At 39.6% G+C, this 20,598-nt stretch overlaps 1 protein-coding gene and 1 long non-coding RNA gene across 9 annotated transcripts in view; one reads left to right on the top strand and one right to left on the bottom strand.

Annotated features, from left to right (window-relative positions):
- Positions 1–20,598, bottom strand: part of LOC140544167 (collagen alpha-1(XIV) chain-like) — a 103,393-nt gene that overhangs the window by 10,165 nt on the left and 72,630 nt on the right. For 7 of the 8 annotated variants that reach the window (XM_072667575.1, XM_072667583.1, XM_072667591.1 and 4 more), the window contains 17 exons: positions 18,773–18,937; positions 18,639–18,677; positions 17,220–17,358; positions 14,743–14,885; positions 13,828–13,937; positions 10,440–10,598; positions 10,176–10,253; positions 8,907–8,993; positions 8,433–8,486; positions 8,244–8,339; positions 6,891–6,944; positions 6,701–6,754; positions 4,291–4,344; positions 3,088–3,159; positions 2,082–2,117; positions 1,616–1,682; positions 141–329 (listed from right to left, as the gene is read on the bottom strand). In XM_072667575.1, the coding sequence (XP_072523676.1) occupies positions 141–329; positions 1,616–1,682; positions 2,082–2,117; positions 3,088–3,159; positions 4,291–4,344; positions 6,701–6,754; positions 6,891–6,944; positions 8,244–8,339; positions 8,433–8,486; positions 8,907–8,993; positions 10,176–10,253; positions 10,440–10,598; positions 13,828–13,937; positions 14,743–14,885; positions 17,220–17,358; positions 18,639–18,677; positions 18,773–18,937 (1,596 nt within the window). Of the gene's footprint in view, positions 1–140; positions 330–1,615; positions 1,683–2,081; positions 2,118–3,087; positions 3,160–4,290; positions 4,345–6,700; positions 6,755–6,890; positions 6,945–8,243; positions 8,340–8,432; positions 8,487–8,906; positions 8,994–10,175; positions 10,254–10,439; positions 10,599–13,827; positions 13,938–14,742; positions 14,886–17,219; positions 17,359–18,638; positions 18,678–18,772; positions 18,938–20,598 lie in introns of those variants that run through there. The other variant, XM_072667631.1, reaches the window with a different exon arrangement.
- The window catches only part of LOC140544233 (uncharacterized), a 69,755-nt gene that overhangs the window by 23,293 nt on the left and 25,864 nt on the right, over positions 1–20,598 (top strand). The gene's annotated exons all lie outside the window — the stretch shown is intronic.

Below are 20,598 nucleotides of genomic sequence, written 5' to 3'. Positions count from 1 at the left end.
TAACAGTTGCTGCTATTTTCACTGTGCTGCTGCTAAAATCATTTCAAGATAGATTATCTAATTATCTCCCAAATCTCTTTCGCTCATCACATCTGCACTCAAGATCCCACTTCATCCATGATCTCCACTGTAATCAGCACCTCTGGTTCCGGGTTGGCCGTTCTCTCCATTAGTTCCAGGAAATCCTGGTCGTCCAGGCGGACCCTGCTCTCCTTGTTGTCCTGGAGGACCTGGGCGGCCTGGCTCTCCAGGAGGCCCGGCAACTGTGCGGATCGACACCGGCTGACTCGGAACTTGATTCAGGAGGGAGTTGTAACGGGCCATGTGACCTAAAAGAGTGAAAGAGGAAAGAAAGGCTTCAGAAGCAGTAGCACAAACATACACACAAAACACATTTTGATCAAATAATTGTAAAGCCCAAAGATAACTGGGGAGGTGGTGTTGAAATACACGTGGGAACCCCTGTGAGATTCGTCAGAAAATAAGCCTGTGTTGAAAAACCAACAGTGTTAAAATCTCAAGAGTCTGCAGGGCTTTCATTGAAGAACAGAATATCCCAGAATAGATTAGAATATCCCAGTATCTATGCTGATGTGATAATAAAATGTAATGTGAAATGGTGTAAAATGTTAAGATCACCTCCATAATGATAACTAAACAACTGATTTCCTTCTTTTAGTTAATTTCCAGTCAGAACAGACGTTCAGCTCAAGTCAAGTCTGAATGTTCTTTCTACTGAAGTCAATTTGGCTCCTCAGGGCCTCCGAGTGTAAATGCACAAAGTATGGCTCATGAACATCTTTCTCATAAATGTTTGCTGTATTTCAGCAGTATTGCTCTCGATGTGGCATGGGCACTAAAAGTGGGCCAAGTGACATTAGCATACCCCTGATCAATCATAGGAGTCAGAGTAAACCTGAGCAACCTGGATAGCTAAAGCTAAACCACGGCCCTGATGCGGCACCTTGGCCCGGGAGGTCCACTGGGGTGTCCACCCGTACCCCACCCTACTGACACATGTGTAAGTGGCTGCTGAAGCGGAGAAATTTCCCCAGTTGCAGCTCGAGCTTGTATCTATCTATCTTATTCTATATCTATATCATTGAACCCTAAAGATCAGTGAAATCACAACCGCAGTTTAAAGTAAAAAAATATGCGTGTTGCCATGGTAACGCAAAAAATTTTGTTCACCAGTGATGGAGGGCTGTCAGCCATACACATTTATTACCATATTAGAATATAAGAATATTAAGACCACACCCAGACGTTGTCTGAGAGGTCTGATGAGCGCATTTTGGTATTTTCATATTTCTGCTTTGTGTTTTCTATTTTAAACTGTGCTGAATGTTTTACTTAAGTTTAGTGTTATACAGCAAAAAGTTTATGCATCAAAATGTGTTCCCCATGGGCCTTAAACTCAATTGCTATTTGACTGTAAACTGAATAAAGGACAGATGGACTGTATGTAGCTCTGATATTTTTACTGATAGGTTACTGTATCGCAAAAGTCAAATGATCTGAATACCAGATGATAGAAATGCATGTGATATCTAAATATTTGAATAACCAAGCCCCTCCCCACTGAATGCACATCGTATCAGTGCTGTAGACTCACTCTGTATGAGCTGTTCACAGACTTGTCTGGCAATGGCTTGTACTGAAGACGTAGACTGCAAATCCCCCTGTAGAACACATACACACACACACACACACATTCTCACAGGTACAGCTGAGACTGATTTACAGTGCTACCTTACACTGCTTAGACACAAGCTGGGCTTTTTTGCTACAGCATGTAAACAGCAAGCTATGAGTCAAGATGCTGCAATAATCACTGTAATGATGGAGCTCTGGAGATGAGCCAGAACTCATCTTCACCCGCCGTACATGCGGGTCAGCACACTTGTACACACACATGCACACAGAGAAACATTAATGCGGCTGTGATGAGTCAAGTACAGCTGTTCTCTGTTTTGCCTGTATGTCTCTCTGCACATACTACACTAGTCTATACCAACATTTCAAAGCATGGTACTGTTAACAGAACGCATTGCAAACACTCATCAGATCAGAGGACCTACCCGTTCTCCTTTCTCTCCTTTGGTGCCTGGGGAACCCTAAGAGAGACACAAAGCAGGTTTGTTAAAACATTAGTCTTGATGAGGTGAGTAATGTGTATTAGAGCAAGTAAAGTAAGCAGATTTATGCATTGGGGATTGTGGCCATGTTCATCCTTTTGAGTTCACAGCTTACCCATCTTCCAGCAGCTATTTCCAGCATGATGATGCACCATGTCACAAAGCAAAAGACTCTTATACTGGTTTTATGAACCTGACATGACTGTTCTTCAGTGGCCTTCCCAGATCTGAATCCAGTAGAAAACTTTGGGATACTTGGCACAGCTAGAGATGCACAGCATGGAATTGCTGCTAAACAATCTGCATCTGTGTGATGCCATCATGTCAACTTGGCTACTGCTGTAGACACTGATCATAAAGCTATGCTAAACCAACATTCAAATGGGCTATTTAGTGTTATTTAGAGCTACGTAGAGCTTAGTGAACTAGCTTCCCAACCCAACAACAAGATCGGAGTGTTGTGGGGCACCACATCCAAAACAGAAGAGGACCTGTGTCTATGGTTGAGGCGCTAAATGTAAAACATCCACTCAGTTATTACCACTTTGTGGAGGGTAAACTCGGTTTTGAAGCTCTGGTGAAATGGACATGTCAGGTGCTTGTGAGACTGTCAGATAAGACATTAGCCTAAGAGCTAATCTGGCTAACACTGTTAAAGTTCTCCACTTCTTCCAGTTAATGTAATGCCCTCTAACTGAGCATATTATAGTACACTCTGTATTTTTATGATCTCTGTGGGTGCAATTTATATCAAGCCCCCCCCCCCATTGTTCAATGGCCAATAAGGTGAATATTTTTTTTTATATTACACCCAAACTGGTTTAACTGAAATTTTAAAAAATATCTCAAATTTGCAGATAAAGGAGTTCCACAGACTTTCAGCACACACCATCGTTTAAGAACCACTTTTCATAACCTCAGTAGTTTTTGAAAGAATTGTTGGACTTACCGGTGGGCCTTGCTCTCCAATGGGTCCAGGAGGGCCGTTCTGACCCGGTGCCCCTGGAGCTCCTGGATTTCCCTGAAAAGAAAAGAGAGCAGCTGTAATAGCAGATAACCACTCCAGCCTCCAGCTGGAAAAAGCATGGAGCAGTTAAATAAGTGTTTATCTATGAGATGGTGGTGGGATGAAAGAGAAAGGATTGTGAAATCAGACAGAAGAGGACTGTGTGAGCACTTGGGCAATAGCACGAAATGTCCACACCAAAAATGAATAGTAAGCCTTAGTGAGGCTTTAGAGAAGCATGAACAAACAATGGGTGGAACAGTAAGGCTGTGGGTGAAAGAGATGAAAGGAGAGCAATAAAGGGGGGTTTTTAGCTAGCAGAACAACTTCATGGTACTTCAATAGTAGATACTTTGCATACATGTGTACTGACATCTAGTTTAACCCTTTTTTTTCTAAATATGTGGCTTTACAATAATGTACTCTTATTCTCTTACTCACAGTAGCAATTCATACATAACATTAATTATACATTGACATACAGTGCATCATATATTAACCATTTTACTTTACCCATTCCTCCAACTATAGTTGGCTGTAATGAATCTGAGTGTAGAGTGATAAACAGAGCCCAGGGGTGCAACCCAAGAGGGCAACACCTAAAGCATGCATATACAAAATGTATACAGTCCTCAAGAAAATTCACCTATTTTTCTGAGACAAAGGAAAGCATACTTTGTTTGCAGAAAATGAATCATTATTTGCTTTAATTTGCCTCTAACTTAGTTACCATGATGATCTAAATAGGTTTCTCATGAAGCCAGCACCTGCAGAGCGGTACGGAATCTAGAACTGAACAGGTCTCAGGATTGATCCTTATGAAACACCTGTGGAAAAACTGTCACTTTGAATACACTGAGAGTAAATGTGAACGATGCCTTTCAAACTCTGCTGCCCTAAATAAGCTGACCAAGACCATCCATTTTTTCTAAACGAACTCTAAATGAACGGTGTGGTTTGTTTGAAGCATGAACACAATACAAGCCTAACACTTTTACACAGTACTGTAATATAGTAGTAAATAAGCTCACAATGCAAAATGGGTGAGGGTAGTGAATGGCAGACAACCAAGCAGAACAGGTGACTGACAGGAGAAATAGGATGCATGGGCAAAGGTGTGTGTGTGTAGGTGCCATGTATACTCACAATAGACCCTGGGGGACCCACTCTGCCCTGGGGTCCATCTTTACCCGGCAAACCCTGTGGAACAGGACACATTCATTGATGTCTAGGGCTATGTGACCACTTGTTAAATAACGATTGACATGACTTTTAGTCAATCACTTCTTAAGTCTTTCCCCTCCGTCATGGACATTTACACTGCCCGCTGCATCCGCAAAGCAACCAGCATTGTGGATGACTCCACCCACCCTTCACACAGATTGTTCTCTCTCCTGCCATCAAGAAGAAGGTACCGCAGTATCCGGTCCAACACGACCAGACTCTGCAATAGCTTCTTCCCCCAAGCCATCAGACATCTCAACTCAACTCAACTTCTGAACTGATGTCTTTTCTGTTACATGCACACACTCTCTCTCTCCAACCATTTACCCCAGATAAAATGGGAAGCATTTTTGCACAAAGCATTTGCACTAATAACTTTACTACCTCACTGGACTCAATATTTATTACACACTGCATAATTTGCACACTACCCCCAATTATTTATTATTCTCTGTCTGTACTGTGTTGTGTTGTCTGTCCGCATTTGTATTGTGTTGTACTAACGTTGTTTCGTTTCACTGTGTACTCTGTGTGTAGTTGAAATGCCAGTAAAACCCACTTGACTTGACTTGACTTGTTTGCAGCTGTTTTTAGGTACAACTATCAAGCAAAGTGTCACACTCTGACAAAACTCCTCAGAGGAAACCTGGAGTTGACAGTGGCAGTATATTAGTCACAAGTATTAGACTAAGAGTCTGTTAAATGGTGGTGCTGAGTTTGGGGGACATAGGGACATCAAGAGAGCAGCTGATCACATATTCTATTCAATTCACCAACGCTTGAGCAACTCACAGAGGTGGGTTTGTGCAGGGCATTATGACTGGCTTTTAAAACCAGGTGGAAATCTGCACAAGAGTCTGAAAAGACATGTTATTGAGAGACTTCCTTCAACAATGACAGCAGACACAGCAGCGAGATGGAGGCACAAACACATGTTGAACCAGAGAGCCAGATGTTCTCTGCAAGAAGATGCAATCCTGTTGCACTGATTCTCAAGTCTGTTTTTAGCTGAAGTAGAATTACACAACTGTAGGACGTTCTGGTGGAAAAGAACTTGACTCAGACGGGAATCTCTTGAATCTCACTGAACTTTCAGTTTCAGGTTTGTCTCAAGCTTGTTTACAGTCCCACTCAAACCCAGTTCCAAGAATGCACTGTCAGTAGGCCCACACATCCGCTGCATCGCTCTCACTTACAGTTTTATAAAAGAATGTGAACAAGAGGACGAGCTTTCCTCAGAATATAGTGTGGCACTGACTTCGTCTAGGGTTATCTTTTAGGATTTTTAAAAATATTTTCAGGACATCTCCCATGACTTCCCCATGACCACATACATACAATGAGCATCCCGAAAAAAAAACAAAAAAAACAAACATTAACCATATAGGATTGTTAACATTTTGAATTTAATGCAAATATTTTCTATAAAAAAACAAATCCAAATGTAAATTATATGGTGTTTTTCAAATGTGAGGCTTATTGGCATCCGAACTGCCGTAGGAGAAGACCTGTATCCACTTGGCATTGCTGCATTACAAACTCCAATTAACAGGGTAACATTGGCTAAAATATCCAATCTTAATGGCCTAATAGCTCATTTTTTCCAGGACGTCAGTAATATTAACAGGACCACCACTGCCGGCATAGGCTCAATGGTATTTAAACAATTGCGAGTTGGGGCCAAAGTATATGCACTTTATTTAGAACAGGGCTCTGTGGCATAAAAAGACTTCTATTATGTTTCAGGTGACCCTGCCTGGAAAAAAATAACTAAAGCCCCGCTCTCAGAACCACATGTTGTAGACCACATATTACTAGTTTTTAGATAGTAGTAGTAGTGTTTCTGGGCAAAGCCAGCGGTCACTGATATAGTGATGTTATAGCGATTGTAACGCTGTGATATCAATGCTAATGCCACAGTAGTCTTCGCACCACTCCTTTACAATAATACTTCAAGCAAAGAGACCCAACCTCAGCTTACCTAAGACTACATCTCCTTTCAGCAGCACAGATACTTGTTAGTTTTGTGGCATAATGTAGTCCTCAGACCATTAGTATGAGAAAATGTCTTTTAACTCTGGTCCTAGAGAAGCCCTTGCCCTTCCCAGTGTACCCATTATACCTGCTCCCAACACACCTGAACCTATTAATAGACTAATTTACTAAATTATAATAATAAATAATAATTATCTAAATTGTTGTGCAGGAACAGGAAAACACTAACATTGGTAAACAGGAAACATTCTAGGACCAGAGTTGTGAACTTGTGAATGTAGCTACCAATTAGGTAATAACTCTGGTAATGACAGTCAGTCAGCAACAGGAACATTACCCTGGGTCCTGGAGGGCCCTCTCGTCCTGGAGACCCTGGTGATCCTGGTACGCCCTGCAGACATACACAAAGGGTGAGAGGAGGGAGATGAGATAAAATGTATACAGTCTGGTACAGTTGTGCAGTCATACACTGACATACAGACATACTGACACAGCTTATGCAGTTCAAGCAGATATAATAAGTTTACCTGAGCCCCTCGAGGACCTGCTTCACCTTTCTCCCCTCTCTCACCTGGGCCACCCTAAACACACACACACAGGCACATTAGTAACCCACAGTTCACTTGCCTGCTGCATTCTCCTATTAAACATGGTGGTGGTTGCTCCTGCTCTTCCTGGGATTCTTTTAATTTTAGATGTAAGGGTTCATTAAACAGTGCTGGTTTAGCTAAATGATTTCACTGCCTGCCCATGTACTGCTATTTAAAGGCCATGATTATGCAGCTCCTTCATCTATAAACCCTTTACAAGATAAGAGAATCTCTGACACCTGTCAGGACAGCAGTGAGACAGCAAACCCTATCATTACATTATCATATATCATTCTTAACAGCAGTGTGGATGTATGAGGGGTATTAGGGCACAGAAACCTCCCACTTACTCACGAACGTACTCTCTCACACAGACACACACACATATTTATCAAAGACAGCACCAGTTGCAAATCTTTGTATATTACTGTGACCTTTCGGACATGAACAGAATCAACCGAAAAAACAAAAAAAAAAATTATTCATCCGTTTATTTGAAACTCTAGCACCTATAAGACCTACCATGCAAAGTATTCCAGACTTTGACTTTTTTACTCTATATATGTCATTGTAAAACTAATAACACAATCAGTTGTGATGTTCTTTTATTGAGCACACTGAATTTACATCCACAGTACAGGCTAGAAAAAGTAAGTGAACCCTTTGTTTTTTTGGTACTTGAGGTTCCGCATTAGTTACAAATAAAATGTGGTCCGTTTGTTGTCTCAATTCAGTCACAATTATAGACAAACACAATCTAACTAAACTAAAATGCTAAAAGGTCATTAGCAATCTTGTGTAGCTTGTGTGTGCTTTTCCAGCTACTCTGCAAATTGTTTGCATCAAGACATGGTTCACCAGTCTTTAACCAGTCTTTCTGGAGAAGGACAGATTTGTTAGTAACCATAATATGGGTGCCCTTATTTATTGAGAAAAGGTCCTTCCAATCTCATCTCCTTTATTGAAAAAACAATTTGGCAATTTGTTCTTAGAGAAGTCATTAACACAGATGTTCACTTTTCTAGCCTGCACTGTGGATGTTTACTCAATGTGCAATGTGTTATTAGTTTTAGTTAGACAGTGTTTGGCTATTATTGTGAATTAGATCATGGACAGACCATTATATAACTACCAAATATAACTACTCCCAAGGGCATATACAAAGGTTTGGACACCTCTGTGTCCAAACCCACCTCTATATATATTTATTAATATATTTATTACATTTATCTTTTGGAAGAGTAATAAAACAGAACATGTGTGCATGAGTTGTTGTTGTATGTATGTTACCGGCGGGCCTCTGATAGATCGTCCACTGGGCCCCTGGGGGCCAGGAGGGCCCTGAGGCCCTGATAAACCAGCATCCCCCATTGGACCCACTGCTCCCTACATAACACATAACATCATTATCATGAAAGAGCATCCACATGTATTAAGTGCAGTCTAGTAGGGCAGTTTAGATCATGCATAAAACTGTACCACAGGGCCAGGCTCTCCTCGGTCACCTCTCGCTCCCCTGATACCAACACTTCCCTGTCGAGCACACACACACACACACACACACACACACACACACACAATTAACTTCAGTTGAAAAACAATGCATAGCTTCGAAATCTAGATGTTGCAGTTATGAGTTAATATAAGAGAAGAATGCTGTATTTTTATATTTTATATTCATTACTCTTTCCTAGGTCATGTTTTTTTTATTTTTACAACAAACTGTAAAAAGTGCTGAACGCAACAACACATATAACTGCATTCAAATACTAATGTTAAACGAATGGTACAATAACAACTACAATAGTAATAGAGTTAAGGGTAGCTGATTGTGAGAGAATATGAGGTGACATTCACAACTGCAAAAATAAAATTCCTGCCTGTCAGAGTGTTTTATTACTAAATCAGCAGTGTGTGTAATTAATAGAGTGGACATGTTGGTCAGGTGCATACCTGTGGTCCAGGGGGACCAGGAGGGCCTTTACTGTCCTGAGTGCAGGTGCAGGCCCGAGGAAGTGCGGGGCAGTCTGCCTCCTTTCTCTAGAGTTGCCAACATAAATCAAATTAATGACAACAACAGCAGTTTTAGAGCTAATACAGTATTGATACAGGGTTTACCAGTTTACCAGTGAGATATGGGAGCTCAATCTGAACGTCTGAAAAATAACAATGGCTGCCTTATTCTAAGCCGCTGTATTTACTTTTTGTGGATATCGGAAACAATGAGTGGGGCTTTACTCCTATAGGTCTATATAAAGTATACGTAGAGAAATAAAGGTGTTTCAAATGGCTCTTTAAGCATTAGTACAGTAGAAGATTTGGTTCCATAAAGAACCATTTCACAACCCTGTTATCGATATCCCGGCGCTCTAACCGCTGAGCCACCACTGCCTCAGAACGTTCATACAAAGTACATGTTACTCCTGAGGCAACCAATCACCACTCTGTCTGACGCTCATCCTCACCTGAATACTAACTATTGTCACCTGTGCCTGATTTACCATGTCCTATATAACCTGTGGCCTTGTTCACTTCTTTGTAAAGTATTGCCACTGTTATCCAATGACACACTGAGTGATTGTATCTCTGCCATTTCTGTGTTTGACCCCTGTCTGTATTTTGACCATCTTTTTGGCTCTTGTCCTTTGGCTCAGTCTGCTGTATTTTGCCTGGTTGACCATTTTTCTATAAAAGCAACAGAACACTCAATTTTGCCCAAAACAACCTGGATGTTCCACCATGTTTCTGGGAAAATGTTCTATGTACAGAAGAGACAGAAGTGAAACTTGTTTTAGCACACATGCACACCAATACCAAAACCTCATTCCACATGTGAAGCATGGTGAAGGGAGCATCATGATTTGGGGCTGGAAAAAACAATGAATTCAAAGGTGTACTAAACAGTTTACATGAGAATGTAAGGGCAGTAGGTCATGTTCTTAACCTGAAGAGCCATTGGGTGATAATGCAACAAGAAGCCTTGCCTGTTTTTTGACCATATTCTCAAATTATGAGTTTTTATGAGCAGTTATGATTATGAGCAGTTTTTTGGCCTCTAAGTTAATGTCAGACATTGCAAAACTGTTGTATAAATCTAAAAGAACACTTGAGAACATAGAACATCACAGCTGTGGTGATCTACAATAAAATCATTACAGATGTGATGTAATGCATACTGTTTTCCATGCTCTTTTCCACCAAACAGTGGGATGATAAACTTACCAGACTGGGAAGATCACAGCACTTGTCCCTACGAGCCCACGATGTACTACACACAATATCAAATGACTGCAGCTGAAACTACACATACACACACACACACACACAAACACATACACACAAATAAACACATACATACATAAACATTGTGAGACCTAGGTCCAGCATTATTTATATAAATGTCTATATATAAATGTACTTAAATAGATATAAGGTATTGGCATTCACACTCCACACACCACATACACACTCAGCCCTTCAGCATACCGGTGCAGAGTTGTCCTTGTCTCCTCTGGAGCGGACCATCCTGCCCAGAACCTCCAGTCCATCAATGGTGATGTTGCCAGCAGCATTAATAGGTTTTTCCCCAGCCAGGTTACAGTCCACCATCACCTGAGCCAGCGTCTTACTCACCGCTATGTGCAGCTACAAACACATAAGCGCAAAGCAGACATAATAAAACACACATAACTATTTACAGCATCACTGCAAGCTGGATATCTGAGGGAATAAGACACTCATATATAGAAAACCTTGGTACAATTCCCTGTACGACACAGCTCTAAAAATGTTGACCACAGCTCATTCTAATGCTACATTCACCCTAATGTGACTGCATGTGTAATTTGAAGTGTTTAGCTACTGCAGTCCTTCGCAATATGTTTATTACGGAAATCTATATAATAAACACAGTTAGTTTTGCTGCCTCAAACAAGACTAAGCTAAATGACTAGATATGAGAAGCAGAGTCAAACACTGAAAAACAAACTGTAAACTGATATGATATTAAAATCCATTGTTAAGCATAAATGTATACTGTGTTTCATTTCATTTCCTGTAAAAATTTTTTAACTTGATTGAAGTACAGGAGATTGTGTGTTGGTGTAATAGCAGTAGTAGTAGAAGTAGTAGTTGTCATAGTAGTAGCAGTAGAAGTAGTAGTAGTAGCAATAAGAGTAGTAGTAGTTGCTGTAGTAGTAGCAGCAGTAGTAGTCGTAGTAGTAGTAGTAGTAGTAGTTGCAACAGCAGTAGTAGTAGTACTAACAGTAGTAGTAGTAGTAATAGTAGTAACAGTAGAAGTAGGAGTAGTAACAGTAGAAGTAGCAGTAGTGGTAATACTAATTGTTGTAGTAGTAGCAGCAGTAGTGGTAGTAGCAGTAGTAATAGTAGTTGTAGTAGTAGTGGTAATAGTAGTAACAGTAGAAGTAGGAGTAGTAACAGTAGAAGTAGCAGTAGTGGTAGTGGTAATACTAATTGTTGTAGTAGTAGCAGTAGTTGTGGTTGTAGTAGTAGTTGTAGTTGCAGTAGTAATAGGCAAACTGTATGTGTGTGTGAGTATGCATACAGTTGCACATCTGTATCAGCAATGTGTGCAACTTAAAGTAGCTGAATGCATTCATTAGAAAGGTGTGTCCACAAACATTTGGACACATTGTATATATAGAGTTTCGAGCACTCATTTTTTTATTGCATCCTGAATTTCCATTTTAACCAAGATTGTTCAATTCAGTCAATCACTACTAATAATAATATATTAAGCACAGTGCAGTAATACAGAACTACGAGTTATCAGGAGTGTCTATGAAGAGTTCGGTGTTTGTTGGAGTTGTTTTCTCTCTTTGTTTTACTGAGCAGTGGCAGTGAACGGACCTGCTGTATGATTTTTTACAGGCTGATCTGTGAGCTGTCAATCAGGACTTTAACAAGCCCAAGCAGATATGATCTGCAGCGCCGGCACTTCTGCAGGAAACCTACAATAACTCCATCATCAAAACACGAAAGCTAGACATTACAGAGGAATCGGCTCCAGAAATGGACGCTTTCCTTCACACTCCTCGACTGGAGCAGCAGTAATATATACTGTGTTGTGTATGGGGTATGGTTTGGGGGTGAGGTTGCTGAACGCTACATTTAGAGTGATTTTGCAGCTGTCAGCACCACAACCCTGCACGCACACACACACAAACATACACAAAACAGACCTTTCTGGAGAGTTTCCAAAGGACTGGAGTTTTAAAACTGGCCACATACGGTAAACCAAACCCAAACCAAACCAAACTCCAGACATACTGTTCTTTATCACCACACTATTCCCTTAAACAACATCAACCAGGACCCACTACAGAAGTAGAAGTACTGTCATGTGAAAAGATTATAACACCTCATGTCTTAAGATACACTAATTTTCTATAACATTAGAACCACCTGTCTAAAATGAGGTAGGTCCCCCTTGAGCCACCACAGCAGAGTTGACCAATCCAGGTATACAAGACCTCTGAAGGTCCAAGATCCTTTTAGTCCTGTAAGTTGTGAGGTGGGGTTTTCATGGATTGCATCAATGAGCCTTAGGTGCCCAAGGCGTCCCTGTCGCTGGTTCACTGGTTGTCCTTTCTTAGGACACTCTTGGTAGGTACTGACTACTACATACCAGGAAACTCAAAGAAAGGGTCTCAGATCCTTATGCTTGCTTGTATTTCACTTCGCCTGTCAAGTGTACTAATGCTATGGCTGATATTTTGAACATATGGGCGTTTAACCTTCATTAGAACAATATTGAGGGATAGAGGTCATATAACTAAACACATACAACTGGAGCAAATCATTAGTAAAATATAATAAATAGAAAAGTAATTTTCCTGTGAGGAAAATGTTAGAACAGCCCCACATTTATTACTACTAAACATGTTTAACATTAGAATCAGCTGCTCCACATCAGCTGCAGATGATCAGAACATGGTTAGAGAGGATTTTGGAGGAGCCTGTCTTAGTTAAACCTCAGACATTTATTTGGTTTGATCATCACTGTTAAAGTGAGTGGTGTCTCTATGGACAGATACAAAGAGCTCCCTGGGGCCTTCAGAAATTAGACTATAGATGCAGGTGAGTCTGGGAGGGGATTTAAAAAGATCTCAGAACAGTGTGGGAGAACATTTACATCCACTTCCAACAGGGCCAGGTCAGTTCGGCCCAAGAGCAGACCACACGATGTGTAAAGGAGTCTTAAACAATCCTAAAATATCCTTATAGGACCTCCAGGTAGCTCTTGCTACAGTTGAGGTACAACATCTACCATCAGAAAATGCAACTTTGAGGAGGCAGAAAACTTTTTTCACAAGAAATGTGCAATTGTTTTGCAATTGAATTTATTTGGTTGTATGTGTTCAGTCATATCACCTCCATCTTCTCATATTGTTTAAAAGAAGATCACATGCCCATGTGTTTAAATATGTTGAAAACACGATGGTTATAATGGGGTGTCCTATTTTTTTCACATAGCTGTACACTGTGTTGTAATCATGGATTCTGCATATCAGGCACTATTCAGTTATTTCAAAGTGACAAACTGAGTGAATTTTTTAGGACAACAGTTCTCCATCTTGGCAGCTCATGTGAGTAGTTTTGGAGCTAGCTCCTCTAACATAATGCTGGAGAGCAGTATTTGGCAGGATTTCTCATGGATTAGACTAGTTCTGTGGTTGAATGAATCATTAGTTGGTAACGAAAGCATATTTTGGTTGTTTTGTTGTTGTTGGGTGTTTTAGGTTGGCCGAGGTTCAGGTTTAGATGTAACAGGTGGAAACAGATGGCTATTGCAAAACCAAAACCCTTCTAAAAGTCTGAAGCACTGAGAGTGTGGGGGTGTGTGAGCACTGACCTTGTGGAAGCTGCCATAGAAAAGTTTCTTAATCTCTGGGCCCTCGAATGTTACCGTCTGAAAATCACCCCTATAATCGTTATTGAAGAACGTCAGTGTCTTCCCTGAATCTGCAGACAGAAAGAGAGAGAAAGAAAGAGATTTAACCACCAAAACATTTGTATTTATACAGTCATGTGAATTATACAGTCAATTGTACAGTCATGTAAATAAAATATGGACACCCCTTGTACTGGATGCATTCAGCTTTACTTTATGCTGAACCCATTGCTCACACAGATGTGCAAATGCACACAAACAGCTTGTCTATTTAGTATAGAAAAGTATTGCCAATAGATTAGGACTCTCTATAGCAGATACACATACCCATATTGACTTCAAGCCTATATATTTGATTTTGGACAGAACAATGAATGAGCAGGTGTATCAATACTTTTGTCACCCTTTGGCTGAAATCACCCCAATCAGACATTTCCTATAAGCATGTACCGCTCTCTAACATTTACTGGAAGAACAGTTTTCCCAGTCCTCCATTAAGAATTCTTTCAGCAGTGTGAGGTTTGAGGGGTTTCTGACATGCACTGCATTCCAATAGGATTAAGGTCTGAGCTTTAGGCCATTCCTTTTTTAATGATGTTTAAAGACATTTCTTCAGTTGTATGTGTTCAATTATCTCCATCTCTCAATATATATATATATATATATATATATATATATATATATATATATATATATATAATGAAGATCAAATGTCCACATGTTTATAAAGGTTAAAGAAGCCTAAAATGCTTTCCATGGAGTGTCCTATTTATATCACATGGCTGTTTTGCTTGTATACAAGCTTCATAGTTGAATGGTAGACTCTAGGGCTTTACAGATGTTCAACAGATGTTCAAATTGGGTCTCTCTACTCACTGTCCAGGATGACGCCCACTAATGGTTCATTTCTGCTGTTGAGAATCTCCCATAATGCAAAGGGCTCCTGGGGGGTTTCAGGCAGCAGGCGGAACAGCATGGTGATGGTGTAATCAGACGGCAGACCCTCAGGGTGGATAAACCTGTTAAAAGTTCGCTCAGATCAGCTACTCAGACTGTACACACACCTAAACAAACTCAAAATGGAGCTTGAGAGCTTGTGTCTATATATATATATATATATATATTTTTTTTTTTTTTTTTATAATAATTTATTACTTTTTTATTAATTGTATATTTTTTAATAAATATAAATGTTCATTGTTCATTCATTATTATGTATGTAACACACTTGAAGTTGCAATATGCGAGTGAGTGAGTGAGTCTTTATTTAGATATTTATGTTTAGATATTACGTTTTCTACAACTTTTCAAAAAGTAAATTTTAGTAATTTAGTAGTAAATTAGCTTCTGTCTAACGTGGCACATTCTTAGATTGAACAGCTATGAGATGTCTGAACACCATGCTCCACCGGAGGAGAGTAAAGAGCCTGTGTCTTGTGTTTTGCGTTTTAGCTATAGGCCGATTCTCAATCTGCAGTCTTGTCTATGCTTGTGTTTCTGTGGACTTGTGAAAGGGCATCAGTTACAGCCCAAGTACCGAATGCCCGGATGTGTTCTTCTTCCGCCCGTATCATGGAGGATGCATCAGGACATGACTTCTGTGGACTTTAGAAGTTTTTTACTCGTGAGCCGAATCAGTAATACCAAGTACACAAGCCCGCACTTTTGGTGTACTTTGTATGGGTTATTTATTCATGGAGAAACTAGACTGATAAACAGTTTATAAATGTAATAATCCACTGTTTCAACATTAAAGAAGAAAATCTCACATATAAACATTATTTAATATTACTTAACAGGCTTTTAAAAGTCAGATGAAGAGTCCTTCATAGTTCTCTCTCAGTCCAGGTTTCCCAAGACAGTCATTACCACCATTAAGACAATCACTGCTGATAGCCAATTACATTGTCTTATAGCTTAAGCCTGATAGGAAGCATCACCGTAACACTGTGGCAGCATTTGTAGTGAATGTACTGCTTGGTATCATTAGGAAAAGTTTGTTTCAAGAATTAATATTCCTTTCAGAAATTCAGCCTAAGGCACCAGTGTAACTGTGTGTGTGTGTGTGGGTGTTGGTGTGTGTGCTCTGTAAAGAGCAGGATGCAGTATTACCCTGTGATTTTCCAGCATACACTGTGCTGCCCACATCAGAGGCAGGTGGAGATGTTAAATGAAGCAGAAAGAGTTGGAAAACTCCGCAATTGTCGTTGACAATAGTGGAGGATGAAAAAACTAAATCTACATTAGACACGGCTTATTAAACACAGCGTGCCATTATAGCCGCGTATTGTCAGAGTGTGTGCTTGAGTGGTTCTGACGGAAAGACGTAGGCAGTAAGTAATTGCTTACACTTGCTTACACTGCCTGTGAAGAGTCTGAGGACACCTAACTTATTATTTTTTTCCTGTTTAATAAAATTGAGAAACTTTTCACTTCACATTATGAATTTCTGCTACACAAAAGTGATGCAAGTCAAGAAACAATAAAACCTGGTCTATTTATCTCAACTTAATACTAGGAATGAAACATTTGGTTCAAAGTAGTTGAAGTTGAATACACCCAGATCAACTGCTTATTACCACATACAGTCATTTTATTGATCTTATTAGGTTTTCTCTTTTTTTACAATGTAGGTGAAGTCTTAAGAAATCTTAATATAACATAAATATTTAAGACTGTATTGGTGACCGTACTTTAGAGTCTTTTTAAGTAACACAGAAGCTCACCAATTTAATCCCCTGGTCATGAAGACAGTGCTCATCAGTGCTCATTCAACCCTTTTAGGTGGCTAACTCCTTAAAATTCCACCTATATTACACCCTGAGCCTTATTATTATATGACCACAGTGACTGCAATGCAAACAAGCTGCTGGCTAATTCTTAAAGTACAGAAGAGTGTAATTAGGATTAGGGCCAGGGTTGGGATTAGGTTTTGGGTTGAGGTTAGGATTAGGGCCAGGATGATGGTTAATATTAGGTTTTGGGTTGAGGTTAAGGTTAGGATAAAGTTCAGAATTAGGGGTTAGGCTCTGCATAATAGATGTAACATATTAAATCTACAGTAAATCTACATTCATGTCATTGTGTGGCAACCTAAGATTATTTAATCCAGAAAAAAAAATTTAAATCTGTGCTTTTAATAATAGTTTGGGGGGGGGGATAATTTTTTAGGCAAAACCATGAAAGACACTTGAATGAACTTGAATGAAGCTGAGTTCTAAATATACTTACTCGCAGGGTTAACATATACAGTAACAGCTTCATACAAACAAAACCTTTGCAGACATTTTTTTGTACTTAAGTGTATGTGTGTGTGTGTGTGTGTGTGTGTGTGTGTGTGTGTGTGTGTGTACCTTGTAGGCAGTGCCAATAGTGCATCGCTGGCTAGTCTGTAGCTGTTGAAACTGTTGAAAGTTCCTGGCTCCATTGAAATGCCCTCCAGATTACTGTACAGATGCTCCACCAGCCCAAACATTTCCATCATCCTAAAGCCTGTGTGTAAAATGTGTTAATCATGAGAATTTGGCAAATGACAAACGTTTGACCGGTAGTGAGTCTGTAAACACAGACAATTCTAGGTGGATAAATCTGGGGTCAAAAGTTTGATGACACTTTATGTGGAGTGGTCCTTTGTAGATGTAATAAAGTCTTAACAGAGTATCAGTAACACATCAACATCTGAATACACTGATGTCAATATCTTGAAGATGTTCAGTTGATGCATTAATGAAATGAATGTAGATTTACTGTAGATTTAATACGTTACTTCCATTATGCAGAGCCTAACCCCTAATCCTGAACCTTATCCTAACAATAACCTCAACCCAAAACATAATATTAACCATCGTCCTGGCCATATTCCTAACCTCAAACTCAACCCAAAACCTAATCCCAACCCTGGCCCTAATCCTAACCATAACCACAACCCAAAACCTAATCCTGACCATCATTCTGGCCCAAATCCTAACCTCAACCTCAACTCCAAAACCTAATCTTGATCCTCCTTCTGGCCCTTATCCTAACCCTCAACTCCAACCCAAAACCTAATCCTAATCCTAATCCTAACCCTAATCCTAATCCTAACCTTAACCTTAACCTCAACTCAAAACCTAATCCTAACCCTAACCCTGACCCTAATCGTAACCTTATTCTCAACCCATAACCTAATCCTAACCTTCAACCCAAAACATAATCCTAACACTAACCCTGGCCCCTAACTTTAACCTCAACCAAAAACCTAATCTTAACCCAAATCCTAACCTTAATCTTAACCCAAAAGCTAACCCTGACCCTCATCCTGGCCCCTTCTCCTCAGCCTAATCCAGTGAAGCTCCAGTTCCAGTCTGGTGTCAGCAGCAGGTCTGTAGCAGATGGTTGAGGGTGTGATTTGTATTAGAGCAGAGATTAGAGAGATGTTCAGTAATTTATCAGGTTAATCTACAGATCTGAACTTCTGACTTTCCAAATAAAGTGAAGAACAACTGAATTCAGTTTTGAGTAAAAGTCTCTTGATGATCTACTGAATGTTCAGATGCTGCTGCATCACTGATCTGGAGTTGGTATGTTACTGATGAGTGTTTATTTAATCTAAAAAGGAACACTCCAAATCAAGTCACCAAAACTTCATCAGCCTGGTCAAACCCTCAGAATCAAAGACGTAGATGCTAAAACCTCTACAACTACTCATTCCAAATATAATATCAGAATGTGGTTGAACTACTGTGTGTATGAGTTCCCAGCTGTGTGCCCAGTGGTGCGGATGTGTAACTGACCTGGTAGTGTGCTGCCACTCATTGGTACAGATGGACAAGCTGCAAAACACAAGCACAGAATTAAATGAGTCAGAACAGACGTGTCTTTCTAAGTCACACACTAACACACAGACGGATGTAGCTTTGAGACGTACTCGCTGTCGCAGCCTCACAGACAAAAGTGATGAGCTTCTCCTCAATCTTTTTGAAAGCATCCAGATCGTCCACAAAGAACACGTGCCTTTCACTAGGCTTGCTGGCGATGCTCACCAACTCCCCGTAATCAGCATCAGCAAATCCAATCGCAAACACAATATAACCTGCACACACACACACACACACACACACACATTTCAAATACATATTTAAGTGTAGCATTTCTATATCGTCACTATGGTGACAGAGTGGTCATTTTTATTAAGGCATAGTCACAACAACAACAATATTAAGATAATATACTGAGGCCACAAGATAATATATATAAGGGTTGCAAGATAATCTATTAAGGCCACAAGATACTATATTAAGCCTATGAGATAGTATATTGAGGCCACAAGATAATATATTAAGGCTATGAGATAGTATATTAAATCTATTAAGGCCACAAGATACTATATTAAGCCTATGAGATAGTATACTGAGGCCACAAGATAATATATATGAGGGTTGCAAGATAATCTATTAAGGCCACAAGATACTATATTAAGGCTATGAGATAGTATATTGAAGCCACAAGTTAACATATTAATGCTATGAGATAGTGTATTAAGGGCACAAGATACTATATTAATGCTATGAGATAGTATATTGAGACCGGAAGATACTATATTAAGGTGATCAGATAGTATATTGAGGCCACAAGTTAACAAATTAAGGCTATGAGATAGTATATTGAGGCCACAAGATACTATATTAAGGCGATGAGATATTATATTGAGGCCACAAGATAATACATTAAGACTGCAAGATATCATATTGAATCTGTAAGATAACTTATTAAAGCCGCAACATAATATTTTGAGATCACAAGATAATACAGTATAGTGAGTTCACAAGATAAAATATTAAGACCACAAAATAATATACTGAGTCAATGAGATAATATACTGAGGTCACATGATATGACTCACTATTTCTTCATGACTACTAGAACAACCATATCACCTTCAGTGGTAAAAAATCTGTGGTTAAGTTTCAGTGTGGTTAAATTTGAGCATTTTTAGTGTTCAGTGTTTTAAACAGATGTTTGTGTTTTTGTGAAACACTTGTTCCTTGTTCCTGAAAGAAAAATGAATTTAAAAATGTCTTTTGGCAAGAATAAAATGTCCTAACATCAACATAACCGCTGTTCTTCAGTTTGCTTTTTCGGCAAGGACTGTGCTGAAGTAATTGTATCCCGGTTCAACCCATTCATACATTCTAATCATGTAAATTCATTCATTTTTCCATTTTATGTTTAATAAATTACATTCTACAGGCTTCCGAGGAGATAGTGGGAGACACATTTACATTTGTAAGGCATTTAGCAGATGCTCTTATGCAGAATGACTTGCTTTATACGTGAGAAAGATTAGTAAAGCTGAACTCAGGCAGGCAGGACTGATTTCTACATAGATTAGCAGCAAGATAGATAATAGTTAGACCACAATGCAGATGTGCCAGACAAAGTGCCAACAGTAAATAATACAACACTTTGTTTATTGGGGAGTTTGTTCCACCACATGGACGACTGGGCAGAGAAAAGTCTTGGTACCTGACTTGACCATGTAGCTTGAAGGAATGTGGGTCAAGCCAAGATGTACATGAAGTTTAAAGAGCTTAAGGTACCTTTGCATTACAGTCATATGTTTGACATTTGGCTGATGCTCTTATCCAGAATGACTTACATTTAAATTATGTTACACAGGTAGGAGAATGTAGAGTTGGTGTAGAGTGGTGTGGACTTAAACCAAAGTCTGCCTGCCAGTGATTTACTCTTAGT

This window comes from Salminus brasiliensis, chromosome 2 (genome assembly GCF_030463535.1).
Source record: "Salminus brasiliensis chromosome 2, fSalBra1.hap2, whole genome shotgun sequence".
NCBI classification, from domain to species: Eukaryota; Metazoa; Chordata; class Actinopteri; order Characiformes; family Bryconidae; genus Salminus; species Salminus brasiliensis.
The sequence above is the reverse complement of the archived record's forward strand: the minus strand, read 5'-3'. Positions and strand labels throughout refer to the sequence as shown.